Raw genomic sequence first — 13,963 nt, forward strand, 5'->3', positions numbered from 1 at the left:
CCCCCCGCCCCACCTCGTAGGCTAGGGCGGCCCGAGCGCGGAATTGATCCGCGCGCCCCGGCCCCGAGGCCCCCCCCCCCTCGTGTCCGCGCATGCGGGGCTAGAGCCATACAACACATGTGTGCCCATGACTGAGAGCCCCATTTGCCCCAGGGCCGGTGCCGGTGCTAGTTCCCGTCAGCCCGCGCGAGACCGCCTGACCAGGGGCGCGGGGGGATCCGCCAACCACAGCCACAGCCCGGGTCCCCTGGCGCCGTCTGCAGGAGCGGGAGGGGGGGGGACAGACGAGGGCGGGTGAGCAGGGTGCGACCGGCGCTCCGGGCATGGACGCCGGCCCCCGGCGCGTGCGTCTTGCGAGCCCCCGGAGGCGCCCCTCGGCAGGCGTGGCTTACGTCCCCCGGCGGGCCCCCCCCGCCCACCCCCCGGGGAGTGGGGGGCGCCAGGACGCCCCTCTAGGGGCGGGGGATCCCGGGCTCGGGCCCCGCCCAAACTCCTGGTGCGACCGGGATTGCACAATGGAGATGGTCGTCGGAGATCCCGTAGTGCCAATTTCTCTTAGCCGCGTCCCCCCCCCCCTCCACACCCTTTGGTGTATGGTCGGGGCCGAGCTCTTTTTCGGTCGCCCCGGCATGGACAGACACCCCCTCGAGAAGACCATCCCCCTCCCCTCTCCCCTCCCCCTCGCACACGCACATACCCTCCTCCTCCTCCTCCTCCCCCCCCCTCTCCCCCCTCCATCTCCTGATCCGCCTGTTCATGTGCGTCTTCGCCCTCTCCCCCCTCCCCCCGGCCCCAACATGCTCCGCGCTCCACCGCCTCTTACCCCCCTGCCCCGGCCCCTTCCCCCTGCCCTCGCCTCGCCTCGCCTCCCCACGCCCCACGCCCCGCGCATGTCCACCATACAGCAATGGTCACCCCCACCTCGTCCCAGATGGAGCTCGGTATGTTCTGACCGCGACTCCCGTGCGCCCTCTCCTCCCACTTCCGCTGACACCTGAGCCCCGCCCCCCCCCCCTCCCCCCGCCTGCCCGGCGTCCTCATCCCCCATGTAGATGACGTTTTCATTGTCGGCTATGCCCGCACCCCCATCGGCTCCATCGGCGGCCAGCTGGCCAGCGTCACCGCGACCGATCTCGCCGGCCACGCCATCACCGGTGCGCACCGGCCCTCGCGCCGCATCGCACCGCATCGCGCATCGCGCATCGCATGTGCCGCACACGCAGGCACAAGCCCAAACACATGTGCCACCGTTGCTGACTCTCACCCCCTCTCCCCCTGGCACACATGCACAGCCGCCCTGAAGCGCTCGAATGTCCCTGCCTCGGCCGTGCAGGAGCTCGTCATGGGTCACGTCATCTCGGCCGGCTGTGGCCAGTCCCCCCCGAAGCAGGCCGCGGTGGCTGCCGGCCTGCCGGACTCCGTCATCTGCACGTCGGTCAACAAGGTTTGCTCCTCCGGCATGAAGGGTACGCGCACGCACGTCCTCCGCGACATGCCATCCCTCTCCCTCTCTTCCTGCTGCTGCTGCTGCTGCCATTGACACGCTCGATGCGCCTCCCCCCCCCCCCCCCCCATCCACCCATAGCCGTCCACTTTGCCTACCAGTCCATTGTGATGGGCTACTCGGACGTGGCCATTGCCGCCGGTACCGAGTCCCTCTCCCAGGCCCCCTTCCTCATGCCGAAGAATGTCCGCAATGCCGGCTTCCGCTATGGCAGCCAGACTCTGACGGACTCCATCCAGAACGACGGTGCGTATGCGCCCCCGTCGCGTTCTCTCCCTCTTTCTCTCCCTCCCTCCTTCGCTCCCTCTCTCTTTCCCCTGCCTCCTCCTCATCCAATCCCCCCCCCCCCCCCCTCATCGGGTCCTGAGTACCGGTGTGGGGCCGCTCGGCCGCGGCGCCCGAGGTGCCACGCCCGCCCGCCCCCACCCCCCCCCCCCCCCCCCCCCCCCCCCCCCCCCCTCCCCCCCCCCCCCCCCCCCCACCCCACCTGCCCCACCCCATGGCCATAACCCACGCGCATAGGCCTCACCGACAGCTTCGGCCAGGCCCTCATGGGTGACCTGTCCGAGCAGATCGCCCACAAGATGTCCATCTCGCGTCAGGAGCAGGACGCCCATGCGATCGAGACGTACCGCCGTGCGATCGCCGCTCGCGATGCCGGCGCCTTCGACCGCGAGATCGTCCCGGTCACGGTGCCCGGGGTCCGCGGCCGGCCGGATGTCGTGGTCACCTCCGACGAGGAGCTCAGCCGCGCGGCCTCCCCGGAGAAGATCCGGTCCCTGCGGACGGTGTTCACCCCGCCCACCGGGGCCCAGCCCACCATCACGGCGGCCACCTCGTCCGGCATGAATGACGGTGCCGCGGCCCTGGTCCTGGCCAGTGGGGCATGGCTGCGCGCCACTCGGGCCCGCCTGGTGGCCGAGGGTGCCCCGGAGACCTCCCTGCCGGCGGCCCTGGCCCGAGTGGTGTCCTGTGCGGATGCCGAGCAGGACCCGGCCCTCTTCTCGATTTCTCCCAACCTGGCCGTGCGCACGGCCGTCGCCCGGGCCAAGCTCTCCCTCGAGGACATCGGTGTCTTCGAGATCAATGAGGCCTTCTCCGTGGTGGCCCTGGCCAACCTGCGCCTGCTGGGGCTCGACGACCAGAAGGTCAACATCTACGGCGGTGCCGTGGCCCTGGGGCATCCGCTTGGGTGCTCTGGCGCTCGCATTGTCGTCACCCTGCTGAATGCCCTGGCGCATGGGCCGCTCGATGCCCCGGAGGGCAAGGGCGCCAGCCGGTATGGCTGCGCGGCCATCTGCAACGGTGGCGGCGGGGCCAGTGCCTGCATTGTCGAGCGCGTCAATCCGGACGGCTCGCCTGTGGCCACCGACTCGTGCTGAGAGAGGCGGTGGCGGGTGGTGTGGTGCGCGTGCGCATGTGTGGCGCACCTTGGAGTGCTGCTCCCCCCCCCTCCCCTGTGCATCCTTTTTTTAATGAACATCTACTTTTTTCCCACCTCTGCCAGATTATATGTGCGTGCGTGCGTGCATGTCTGCGTGCGTGCGTTTGCATACTTGGGGACATCCGGTGGTCCGGGCACATTACGATCAATCGCGGAAGGGCGGCAGGAGAGCCACCTCAGAGCGCGAGATGCGCCCGGGGGGGGGGGGGGGGGGACCATCCGAGTGGCAGGCCGGGGGGAAATGGAGAAGCCGCCGGAAGGGGATGGCCCAGGGGGAGATGGCCTCTGGCGGGAGAGCCCAGCGGGGCAAGGCATGCAAACAAGCGCGCCGCTCGTGCCCCCACATCGGCCACCGGGGAGATCCACCTCTCGGCCGAAGATGCGGGTGTGAAAGGGGGGGTGCCGGCCAGAGGAACTGGCAGATCGTCCCGAGGGGGGGGGGGGGGGGGGGGGGCCCGGGGGGGAAAAAAAAACCCCCCCGGGCGGTGGGGGGGGGGGGAAATGGGGGGGGTGTGCAGGTCGGGCGGGCGCGATGCGGCCCGTGCCCTCGTGTGCGTGCATGATCACAATGCGTGCCAGTGAGTCTGTGTGGCATGTGATTTGGACAATATGCCACTTTAACCTGCCGGCCTGGGAGGAGCACCGCCTGCCTGGTGGCCAGGAGGGCCTAGACGGTTTGTAGGGACACGCATGCAAGTCCCATGCCGCTTGCGAAGGAGAAGGGGCAGGCCGCCTGCCGGGAGACTGGGAGAATGCTGTCCATAATATTAAAGCGGGGATTTATTGCCGCCCCCCGTCTTCCCAATGGGCGAGCAGGGTCGGTTCCGATGTTCGTTTTTCCAGGGCGCCGGCTCGGGGGTGCATTTCAGGTAAAACCCCCGGAACCTAATTCTTCGGAGAACCTCCGCCCTCTCAAGGACGGCCGTGCGGGCAGGCCGACCGGAATGCACCGCCCCTTGGTTTGTCCAGAGCGCATGGCGCCAGTGACCGGACCCGAGGGCTTCTTGTGTGGACCCCCCTGTGGCCGGGGTCCACAGCCATCATCGCCAGAGGCGGCCGGGGGGTGGGGGGAGGGCATTTAGCTTCGCCCGAGGGCCGGGGGTTGGGGGCCCGGCCGGCGCCGGGAGGCCAGGTGGATGAGGGTCCCTAAAGCGCGGTCGCCTCTCGCGCACCGGCGTGGGGCGCGTGCCCCGCCGAGTCTGAGCAGCCCCGCCCCGGGGCCGGGTGGAGTCCTCCCACAAGCGGCGCGGAGGCACAAGGCCCGGGATGGGTCCCCCCCCCCCGCTGCTTCTCTCGCGTGGCCGGTCTTCCCCTGGAGTCGTTTGGGGCGCCGGCAGGACAGCGCGGAGGGAGGGGGGGGGGGTGCAGTTGCATGCGCGTGTGTGCGCTCTCCCCCGCCCCCCGTTCCGAGCTCCACACGGGTTTTCCGCGGACAACTCGTCTGCACCCTGGCATGCGCGCTCATGTCGCCGGAGTGGCCCTTTTCCCCCTGTGTCTGCATGTGCGTTTGTGCGAGAGAGAGAGAGAGAGAGTCCACGCGCCCAGCCGGGGGAGGGGGCCTCGGAGCGGGGGTGCATGCGTGTGTGTGGACGCGTGCGCGCTTGAGTCCCTGGCGCCGCGCTGCCGGGCCGGCGCGGGGGGGGGGGGGGGGGGGGCGGGGGCGGAGCACGGCGTGCACCCGTGGCCCGGGAGGGCAAGGGGTCGTCCTCCCGCTCGCGCATGCCCCCTCCCCCTGGCCCCTGCGCCCTGGCCTTGCGGCGCGGCGGTGTGGCGTGGCCGCGCGACCTCAACGGGGGCTCTCCCCGGGGGCGGACAGTCGGAGGGGGGGGGGGGGGGGAGGGACGGGTGGGGCGAGGCCCTGTCCGCCTGGGCGCGCGTGCGTTCACCCTTCCCCCCGCGCCGCCTCGTGGAGAGACGGGGGGGGGGGGAGGAGGGGGGGGCACCGTGCTCGGGCATGCGCGCTGCTCCCTCCGGCTCGCATTGGCGCACTAATGAGGCGGTGGTCCTCCCCCCCGGCGCAAGCTGTTGTCTCTCTCTTGTGTGGTTTTGAGTTTTTGATCCATCTCCCACATTACCCATCCATCACAATGTCTGACGTCCAGGTATGCCTCCTCCGCCCACACCCACACCCACACACTCTCCCCCCTCCTCCCTGCCCCCCCATTGCCCCCGGCGGCTGCCCGGTCATGCCGCCGCCCCCTCCCCCCCTCCCCCGGCCGCGCTCGCTCGCGTGCGCGTACATATGCATGCCCCTCCCGGCCGTGCCTCGGCTGCGCCCACTGCCGTGCCCCGTCCACCTCCTCTTCCCCTTCCTCCCCGCTCTGGTGTGCATGTGTGTGTGTGTGTGCGCGCACACGCGCGTGCACTTGGCTTCCATGCTCGGCCATTGCACCGCGGTTCTGCAGCGCGCGGTGTCCCCTCCTGGCCACGGTCCTCGTCTCCGACTGCACGCGCGCGCGCGCGCCCACACACACATGCATGCCTACTCGCGCCTGTCTCCCCCTTCCCCCTCCTGTTCCCCATGCGCTCGCGCCTTGGGAGGTATCTCGTCAAGAGCCGGCCGCCGCGCGTCGGCACCTTCGCGCGTCTTCGCCGTTTGCGGCGACCTGGCGCCTTCTTCTTCGCGAGATGTCTTCCTCGGCCTCTCTTCCCCCCTCTCTCTCCCCCTCTCTCGCTGGGCCCACGCCCGCGCCCGCATGGCGCCTCTCCCCATCACCCCTGCTGTGCTCGCTCCTCTTCTCGGGGGGAGCAGCGGGACCTCCTGCAATTGATGCGCGGCATGCTGCCTCGTGTCTCCCCCTCTCTCTCTCTCTTTCCCCCCCGACTCTGTGACCTGACACCCTTGGCCTCCTGTTGTTCCGCGCCCTCTCCTTCCTTTCCTCCCCCAGGTCGAGAAGGCTTTCCAGAAGCAGCACGGTATTTCCCTGATCAACATCAAGAAGTACGGTGTCAAGAAGGCTTCTTCCACCCGCTTCTACAAGAACGTTGGTCTCGGTATCCGCACCCCCACTGAGGCTATCAAGGGCAACTACATCGACAACAAGTGCCCCTTCACCTCTGATGTCTCCATCCGCGGTCGCATTCTGTCCGGTGTCGTCGCCTCCACCAAGATGAACCGCACCATCACCGTCCGCCGGTGCGTGTCCTTTTCTCCTTTTGTCTGGCCCTTCGTACCCCTTGGCACATGTGCCCCGTCCTTCGGGGGACGAGGCACATGTCGGGTTGCGCTTGTGCCCCTCCCCCTGCCTGTTGCCCCCTTTCCCCGCGCATTCTCCTAATCTCCCTCCCCCGTGTTTCTCCCCTCCCCCCTCCAAATGCGCGCGCGCGCACGCATATTCATACAGTGACTACCTCCACTACGTCCGCAAGTACTCTCGTTACGAGAAGCGCCACCGCATGATCTCTGCTCACTGCTCTCCCGCTTTCCGTGTCGACGAGGGTGACATCGTCACTGTTGGCCAGTGCCGGTGCGTGCTTCTCCTTCTGTCTTCCCTCCTGGCCCCACACTCGCGCACGCCGCACATGCGCCCTCTCCCTTCTGCCTCTCTCCCTCCGCGCGCCGCGCTGTCCTTCTCCCGCATCCGTGCCTAACACAGCCCTTCCCTTTTCTGCTTTCACTCGCCCCCTCTCCCCCCCCATCCTCCTCTCCCGTCACACAGCCCCCTCTCCAAGACCGTCCGCTTCAACGTCATCCGCATTGACCGCAAGGCCACCGGTGCCCAGAAGCAGTTCACCAAGTTCTAAATTGGTCCCCGAACTCTCTGACGGGTGCTGTGTCGTCGTCGCGCGCGCGTGCGCGTGTGTTGTGTGAGTGTGCGTCCCCTCCTCTCGCTCGCGCGTGCGCGCGCGCGCGCACAGGCACGGGTCCCCCCGCCCTCCCCCTGTGCGTGTGCGTGTGCGTGTGCGGCGCGTCGTGTGTCCGCGCCTCCTCCTCCCTCCACACGTGCGTGTGCGTGTCACGCTGACGGTTGGGCGTTGTCCTTGTCTTTGGTGCTCGGACGCGGCCGCCCCTCGCGCGCGCGAGAGCCGCATGCTTGCCATTTTCACAATAAAAGTGTGTACCCTCGCTGTCGTCCTTTTCTTCTCCCCCTTCGCGCGCCGCGCCCTCTGTGTTGCTGTGTGGTCTTCTCTCTCTCTTTCTCTCTCGTGCCTGTGTGTGTGTGTGCCTTTTCCCCGCTATCCCCCTTGTTCTTCTTTTCCTTCCCCATTGCCGTGCCAGATCGAGGGGGAGAGGGGGGGGGCGCAGCGCGGGACCATCCCCCGGTGTATGTGCGTATGTGTGTGGGTGTATCGCTCTGGCTGGCACACCCTCCGGTTGCCGCTCCCCCAGCTGGGGGACGGGTCTTGCCACATGTGTATGTGCGTGTGCGTGGGGGGGGAGGGGGTCCGTTGTGGGCGCCCACCTCTCGCCCTCCTGTGTCCATTTCCCCCCCCTTCCACCGGAAAGATCAGCGCACGGGGCGTCCTCGTGAGCAGGCGCCAGTCAGGCTGGTTGGGGACGCGCGTCGCGCCTTTTCCATGTGTCTCCCCTTCCGCCTGCCCCCGTCTTCCGTATTGTGCAGTCTACCCCATGGGAAGGCCGTGGAGTTGGCGGCCCTATTGCAGGGAACATCCACCGGGCGGGAGCTACCCCCTCGGGGGCTGTTTTGGCCGCTGCCCATGTCGGTAGGCCCAGGCAACAGAGGCAAAGTAATCCTCCTCCCCCCCCCTCCCCTCCCCTCGCACTACCTTCTGTGCATTGGCGTCCCTCTCCCCCGAGCTGGGCACCATGGCGCAGGCGCAAGTGCCGGCACAGTTCCCCATACCTCACACACACACGCACGGCCACAGGCACACCCAACACCCATGCATTCGCATACATCTAGACCCGCACACGCATGAGGGGGAGGCGGGGGAAAAGGCACGCAAGGCGCCAGATGCATTCTCAATCGGCCAGCCTCCACTTGGCTGGGGAGGGAAGGAGATGCGAAGAGAAGGAGGCCACACGCACGTCCTCCTACCCTCCTCAAACGAAGGTGAGGACCCACATGAAGAGGATCTGCGCGAGGGCCACGACAAAGAGGAAGTAGTTCCGCCGGCGCCGATGCAGCGGCGGCGAGCCGCTGGTGGTGATGGGGGACGCGGGGCTGGACATGGCCGACGGCGAGGCACTCATGTTGTAACGCATCGTGCGAAGCTGGGGGCCGGGGGGGGGAGGGCCGGGCGCATCCTCGGTGGTAAGTGTCTGTATGCGCGCCGATGTGTGAAAGGGCGAGGGCGAGAGCCAGGAGGAGGAAGGGGGGAGGGGGGGGGGGGAGACAGACTCCAAGGCACATGTCGAAGCCCCACCACCCCCCTCCGCGGGCGGAGCGGCACCGGGACAAAAAGTGCAGGACAGGTGCAACGCACAATAAAGAGAGCGAGGGCGCCACTGAAGTAGACAAGGAAAAGAGACGGGATCCAGGTGGCCAGGGCGGAGCTGCTCGACTGGAAGAGGATCTTGAGCAGCGCGACAAAGATGATCCTGTCGCCCGGGAAAGTGGGAGCATGGACTCGAAGTTAGCGCTCCATGCCAGGCGATCCACACAGGGCGGAGATGGGGGGGTGAGGGGGAGGCAGCTGGGCGGGGCAATGTGCGCATGGATGCTCACACGGGCACCCTGACACACACACACACACACACACACACACACACACACACACACACACACACACACACGCAGGCCAACGTACGGGATGTACTTGTAGCCGATGTAGGCCAGAACGTCGATCCACCACCAGCCGCCGGGTGAGGAGCTCCCATCCGGGCCGGTGCTCGGGGTGTTCAGGTGCAGGATGTACGATCCAATCTGGACGAGGAACAGCTCGATTGCCAGGAAGGCCAGGCACTTGGAGAGGGTCACACCGAGGACCTCGGGGTTGAAGCTGCGGCCCAGGCGCGCGAAAGGGACACATCGGAGACCGGATGGAGGTGTCAGGAGACGGAAGCACGGGTGTCTGTGTCTGTGTGCGCGGGTAGGCACGCAGGGAGGAGGGGAATGGCAAGGGCGGATGCACAGCTAATGGCAGGGCAGACGACAGCTTGGCATGCGTGCGTGCGTGCGTGCAGGCCCCCCCCCCCCCCCCCTCCGAGAACGTACTTCTTGGCCGCCCCCCGGCTAAGGCCCACCAGCAGGATGTACGTCACAAAGGACATCAGCGGGAGGTAGAGGTCCGGGGCATTGACATCGTGCCGCGGTGGGGCGTAAGACACCGTGGCCACCGGCCCCGGGTGGAGCCCGGACTCGGCGGTCCCGCACGACGCTCTTCCGATCTCCCTCCGAGAACGTACTTCTTGGCCGCCCCCCGGCTAAGGCCCACCAGCAGGATGTACGTCACAAAGGACATCAGCGGGAGGTAGAGGTCCGGGGCATTGACATCGTGCCGCGGTGGGGCGTAAGACACCGTGGCCACCGGCCCCGGGTGGAGCCCGGACTCGGCGGTCCCGGTGAGGCTGTGGCCGCCAGGGCCGCCGCCGCCAGCACCCGTGGCCATGGGATCCTGCATGTAGGTCGTGATCGGGGTCCGGCTCCAGGACTTATGGCGGAAGGGGAAGAGCACCAGGGCAATCTTCCGGCCGACATAGCTGCTGCTCACATCGAAGTAGGGCTTCAGCAGGGACGGGTTCACCAGTCGATCGAGATTCTTGTTGAGGTACTGCTGCCCAGCGTGCAGGGCCTGCTCGCCATAGGCCAGGCCGATGCGAGTGGCCGCCGCCGTCGCCGCATCATTGCCCGACATCGGCGTGTCGCCAGGGGCACCGCCGGTCGCGGCCCCGGCCAGGTGGCCCATGATGATGTTCAGGGGAACCTGCAAACCGGTGGACCCAGCTGCCGGGGGGTAGGGCTGCTGCTGCTGCTGCGGCTGCTGCTGCTGCTGTGACGGGTCCGCAAACTGGATGGACCCGGGGATCGGCTGCATCTGCATGTTGACCTTGGTCGAGTGGGGGTCATAGTTCTGGTACTGGCCGCCGGGGCCCTGCTGGTCGGAATATGCGGGCGGCGACTGGCCATACAGGCCGGGGGGCTGGGAAGGGGCGACATGTCAATTGCGACGGCGAGCCGAGCCGAACCGAGCCGAGACACATCCACCAAGCAGACGTACCTGGTGCTGGACGTTCTGCTGGGGGACGAACAGCGATGGCGAGCCAGGGCCGGGGTTGCTGTACTGCTGCTGCTGCTGCTGCTGCTGCTGCTGGGCCTGGGGCTGATACGGCATTTGCGAGGGGGAGTGGCCCTGAGAGGGCACCCCGCCAGGGTGTTGCCCGAAGGCATAGGGGTTGTTGCTGGGCGGTTGGTCTGGATCGCAGGTGTGAGTATGCCAGCGGGGCGGACAGGCGAGGAGGGGGGATGGGGGCAAGATTCGCGCGCGTGCGCATGTGGCCACGCACATGACGCCGCCATATTTCCGTGGGGCAAGATCAACGATCCGATCTGGCCAGTCTGGCGGCAGTGATCTTGCGTCGGCTGCCGGCTGAGCGGGCGAAGGCGAGAGGCAGCGGGAGGAGGGGAGGGGTGCTTCTCCAGGAGGGAGGCGGATGTGGGGCGGGGGGCAGGGGAGGGGGGGGGGAGGGAGGGCGCGGCACGGGCAAGGTGGGAGGGGGAGGAGGTGGGCTGGTCTGGGGATCGGCGCAGTGCCTGCGCCGCCCGGGCGGGGAGCTCTTTATCGGCCACCAAGATGTGTGTTTGGCGCCCCGGGGCCCGGGGGGGCCGGGGCATGCCTCGAGCCGGCTGGCCGATTGCCGGGAGACGCCCCCCCCCTCCCCCACCCACACCCACCCGCCCTCGCAGGCGTCTCCTTGGCGGGGGGAGAAGCATTGGTCGTTGTTCTCCCGGGTGACGATGCTGCATGCTTTTCACGCTCCGGGCTGCGGCCAGGGGGCGCAAGACTCCCCCCCCCCCCCCCCCCCTCTCCGATGCATGCGCCCTGGCCGCGGCGCAGATATGCACGCCCCGAGAAGCGAAGGAGCTCCCAACCGAGAAGCCGTCGAAGTTGTCAGGCCGCAGGAAGAGGCCGGTCTCCTCGGCGGTAGTGTGCTTCGCCCCGTCCTGTCTCGCGGGCCTGTGTCTTGCCTGCATGCCAGTTTGTGTGCCTTCTCCCTGTGCCCCTCCCCCCCCCCGCCCCCCCCTCGGCCTCGCTTCTCCATGGCACTTTGGCACCCGGTTGCGGTGGGTGTTCCTCCAGGGGTGGTCCGCAGGAGCCAGCGTATCTCTCGGCCCGTTCCCCGCCGCCAAGCTGGGGCCTGACTGCCGTTTGCGGGCTCCGCCCAGGCCGCGGGTCTATCTCTGCCCCCGTTCCCGCCCTTTCGGCGGCCTCTTCCCCCGGGCTTCTTCCCTCCTGTAACTTTACCTCTCTTGCTCTCGCCCTCGCTTCCGCCTGCTCTCGCCCCCTGCCCCTCTCATACACCATGGGCATGCGCACATTCGCGCACCGCCTCAAGCTTGCAGCCTCCGCACGTTCCCTATCGGGAGGCCTGTCACAAGGGTAGGCAGAGGGTTAATTTGATTTACGCCGGAGTTCGTGCAAAACAGGACAAATATCCGTCCCGCCCAAAAGCACAGAGTGTGCGCTGGGTATTATTGGATAAAATTCGATGCGGCATGGAGTTCCAGAAGCACATTCTACACCGGGTGGTGTTGTTCCCGTCTCCTGGGGCTTTTTTTTCTCTCTCGATGCTGTGTGCGTATCCCGCGCAAGGCGGGAGAAGTGGGCGGCCAGCCGGCTGCACCCCCCCCCCCCCCTGCACCGGGGGGCGCGATCGATTGTTTCCGCCACGGCGGTCCCCTCCTTTCTCTGCGACCAGTGGGGGCAGGGCGCGAGAGGAGGGACGCCACCAGGCTTGTGATATGCACGCGGGAAGCGAGCGCGACGCACTGAGGGAGCAGCCATGCCGCGTGCCGCCGCCCCCTCCCCCCTCTCCCTGGCCCCGGCATGTGAGACGACCACAGCGCCGCCCGGAGAAGAGAGGCGCAGAGTCCAGGGATCTCGGGAAGCGGGAGAGCCTCCATGGTGAGCACATGTGAACGCGCGCTCCGCCGGGTCTCTGCCGCCCCCCGCTCCGCTCGCTCCCCCTCTCGTGCGCTCTCCAAGCACATTTGTATGTATATGTATTTTATTGGGGCAAAGGGGAAAACAGGGGCCTCCCCTCGCTCACAGCCCCCCCTTCTCCTCGGCGGCCGGTGGTGCCATGCGCGTGTGTCCATCGACACAAATATAGCACGGGCCGCCAGGGCAAATGGGAGTGTGGTGGATGTGAGAAGTGGCGAGAGGGAGGAAGACCGGCATGGCTCTGTGTGCATGCGCCCGTGTGTGTGTGTGTGTGTGTGTGAGAGAGAGGGAGAGGGAGGAAGAGGGCGGCGGATGAGGAGAGTGCCATGGGGAGGGGGGGGGGTGATGTCAGCGAGTGCATGCGCTTGCTCTGTGCTGCGCGCGCCCGCGCAGGAAAGGAGACACAGTGGCACCGGGCAGAAGGGACGCACATGTAAAGGGGAGGCGTGCGTCCCTCAGGGAGAAAGGACGCGTGTGTGAAAGTCAGCCACCCAAGCCACGCTCGCGTGTTCCTTGCCCTCGCCCCTCCCCCCTGGCGACTGTCAGTGCGAGAGAGAGAGAGGCAGAGAGAGAGAGAGGGGCAAGGGCGGATGAAGGCGGTCGTGGCCGGAGGGGAGGCGCAGATGTATATCAAGGAGCAGCGCGGTTGCCAGGAAGGGAGTAGTAGAGGGGTGCATGCATTCGCGCGTGCACAGGGAGAGAGAGAGAGAGAGAGCAGATGATATGAGGATGAGGGGCGGAGGGGAGATCATGGGCCGGTGTGTGTGTGTGTGTGTGTGTGGCACAGCCCGGTGTTGCGCATTCGCGCGATTAGGCCTCGCCGAAGGCGCGGGCCTGGCCACCCTGGAGCAGACCAACAATCAGCCCGAAGAGACCGATGGCGGAGGCGAAAATCTGGATGACCAGGGTCTTGACGAAGAGGGTGGCATCGTGGGCATCGGCCAGGGCGGTGCCGGAGCCGGCCACACCGACGGAGATACCGCACACAAGGTTGGTGAAGCCGGCCGAGAGGCCAGCGAAGAAGACAGCATAGCCTGAGAGGGGCGGGGTGCGGGGTCAGCCGATGTGGGTGTGTGTGTGTGTGTGTGTGCAGGGGAGGGGGGGGGGGAGAAAAAAAAGAAGAAGACAAAGGCCCAAGGCACGGGCGCATGCGCACCGGTGTAGTAGTCGGCGCGGGTGAAGCCCTCGTAGGCGACGGCGCCACCGAGCTTCTGAGAGTAGACAATGGCCAGAATAATGCCGTAAATGGCGACGGCCTCACACAGGACAATGGACAGGAGGTTCTTGGTGCGGACACGGGGGACCTTGACACCGGCACCGAGGATGGCCGCGCCGATGGTGTAGATACCCCAGCCGGCGCCGACCACCGAGAGGCCGATGCACAGGGAGATACCGAGCGTGGCCCAGGCGTAGGGCGAGATGCTCAGGAGGAAGTTGCCCACATCGAAGTACTGGCCGTCGCCGGTCAGGACCATGTAAAGGCCCAGGACGGTGGCCGCTGCGAGGGTGCCGACGATAACGGCGGAGGCGGTCTTGCCAGCGCTCATGGTGGCTGCGTGCGCGTGTATCCGGGGAGGGGGGGGGGGGGGGGGGGGGGGCGTGTGAGCAGGCGTGCGAGGCAACGCAGAGGATGTCGGGCGCAGGCGGTGCACAGGGCCGGACGTACATGAAGGAGGGGAGATGGGCGGGCCGAAGGCGAGGAAGGCAAGGGGGCGAGGGGCGAGAGGCGCGCGCGGGGGAGGGGGGGAGGGGCTGGCGGAGCGGGGAGGGGGAGGGGAGGGAGGAGGTGCAGGCCAGGTTTTGGTGCTGGGCAGGAGGCTGCGGCGCACTTCGGCTGATGCACAAAAGTGTGTTTCGGGGGCGCGCAGCGGTGCCTGGGCCGCCGGGGTGCCTGGGCACCGCCCGGGGGCAGAGTGCGGAGCCCAATCCTGCGAGCTTGGCTCTAGCTT

General features: G+C 67.7%; 4 protein-coding genes across 4 annotated transcripts; 2 read left to right on the forward strand and 2 right to left on the reverse strand.

Annotated features, from left to right (window-relative positions):
• Window positions 1-907: 907 nt before the first annotated feature.
• Window positions 908-2,886, forward strand: H696_04278 (hypothetical protein; the record flags this gene model as incomplete). Its single annotated transcript, XM_009498156.1, has 5 exons — window positions 908-941; window positions 1,053-1,154; window positions 1,293-1,466; window positions 1,586-1,750; window positions 2,027-2,886. The coding sequence occupies 5 exons, from the start codon at window positions 908-910 to the stop codon at window positions 2,884-2,886; spliced, it is 1,335 nt and encodes a 444-aa protein (XP_009496431.1).
• A 2,025-nt stretch (window positions 2,887-4,911) lies between these two features.
• On the forward strand, window positions 4,912-7,014 carry H696_04279 (30S ribosomal protein S11e). The gene is made up of 4 exons (XM_009498157.1): window positions 4,912-5,050; window positions 5,837-6,084; window positions 6,293-6,415; window positions 6,608-7,014. Exons 1-4 carry the CDS (start codon window positions 4,940-4,942, stop codon window positions 6,690-6,692), a joined length of 567 nt encoding a protein of 188 aa, XP_009496432.1. The 5' UTR covers window positions 4,912-4,939; the 3' UTR covers window positions 6,693-7,014.
• A 763-nt stretch (window positions 7,015-7,777) lies between these two features.
• On the reverse strand, window positions 7,778-10,527 carry H696_04280 (hypothetical protein). Its single transcript, XM_009498158.1, has 6 exons — window positions 10,357-10,527; window positions 10,071-10,264; window positions 9,259-9,992; window positions 8,661-8,852; window positions 8,337-8,451; window positions 7,778-8,124 (listed from the first exon to the last, which is right to left on the reverse strand). Exons 1-6 carry the CDS (start codon window positions 10,367-10,369, stop codon window positions 7,954-7,956), a joined length of 1,419 nt encoding a protein of 472 aa, XP_009496433.1. The 5' UTR covers window positions 10,370-10,527; the 3' UTR covers window positions 7,778-7,953.
• Window positions 10,528-12,773: 2,246 nt separating this feature from the next.
• On the reverse strand, window positions 12,774-13,773 carry H696_04281 (V-type H+-transporting ATPase 21kDa proteolipid subunit). The gene is made up of 3 exons (XM_009498159.1): window positions 13,681-13,773; window positions 13,171-13,566; window positions 12,774-13,048 (listed from the first exon to the last, which is right to left on the reverse strand). Exons 2-3 carry the CDS (start codon window positions 13,559-13,561, stop codon window positions 12,825-12,827), a joined length of 615 nt encoding a protein of 204 aa, XP_009496434.1. The 5' UTR covers window positions 13,562-13,566; window positions 13,681-13,773; the 3' UTR covers window positions 12,774-12,824.
• Window positions 13,774-13,963: the final 190 nt, after the last annotated feature.

This window comes from Fonticula alba (assembly GCF_000388065.1).
Source record: "Fonticula alba strain ATCC 38817 unplaced genomic scaffold supercont2.7, whole genome shotgun sequence".
Lineage (NCBI taxonomy): Eukaryota > Rotosphaerida > Fonticulaceae > Fonticula > Fonticula alba.

Coding starts and splice junctions, on each gene's coding strand:
- H696_04280 (XM_009498158.1), bottom strand. Junction 8,853..9,258: donor AGCCGGGGGGCGGCCAAGAA/GTACGTTCTCGG, acceptor CCTGGGCCGCAG/CTTCAACCCCGAGGTCCTCG. Junction 8,125..8,336: donor GCGCCCTCGCTCTCTTTATT/GTGCGTTGCACC, acceptor CCCGGCCCCCAG/CTTCGCACGATGCGTTACAA.
- H696_04281 (XM_009498159.1), bottom strand. CDS start 13,561: ATGAGCGCTGGCAAGACCGCCTCCGCCGTTATCGTCGGCACCCTCGCA. Junction 13,049..13,170: donor CCGCGCCGACTACTACACCG/GTGCGCATGCGC, acceptor CGCCCCTCTCAG/GCTATGCTGTCTTCTTCGCT.
- H696_04279 (XM_009498157.1), top strand. CDS start 4,940: ATGAGGCGGTGGTCCTCCCCCCCGGCGCAAGCTGTTGTCTCTCTCTTG. Junction 6,085..6,292: donor CGCACCATCACCGTCCGCCG/GTGCGTGTCCTT, acceptor ATATTCATACAG/TGACTACCTCCACTACGTCC. Junction 6,416..6,607: donor GTCACTGTTGGCCAGTGCCG/GTGCGTGCTTCT, acceptor CCCGTCACACAG/CCCCCTCTCCAAGACCGTCC.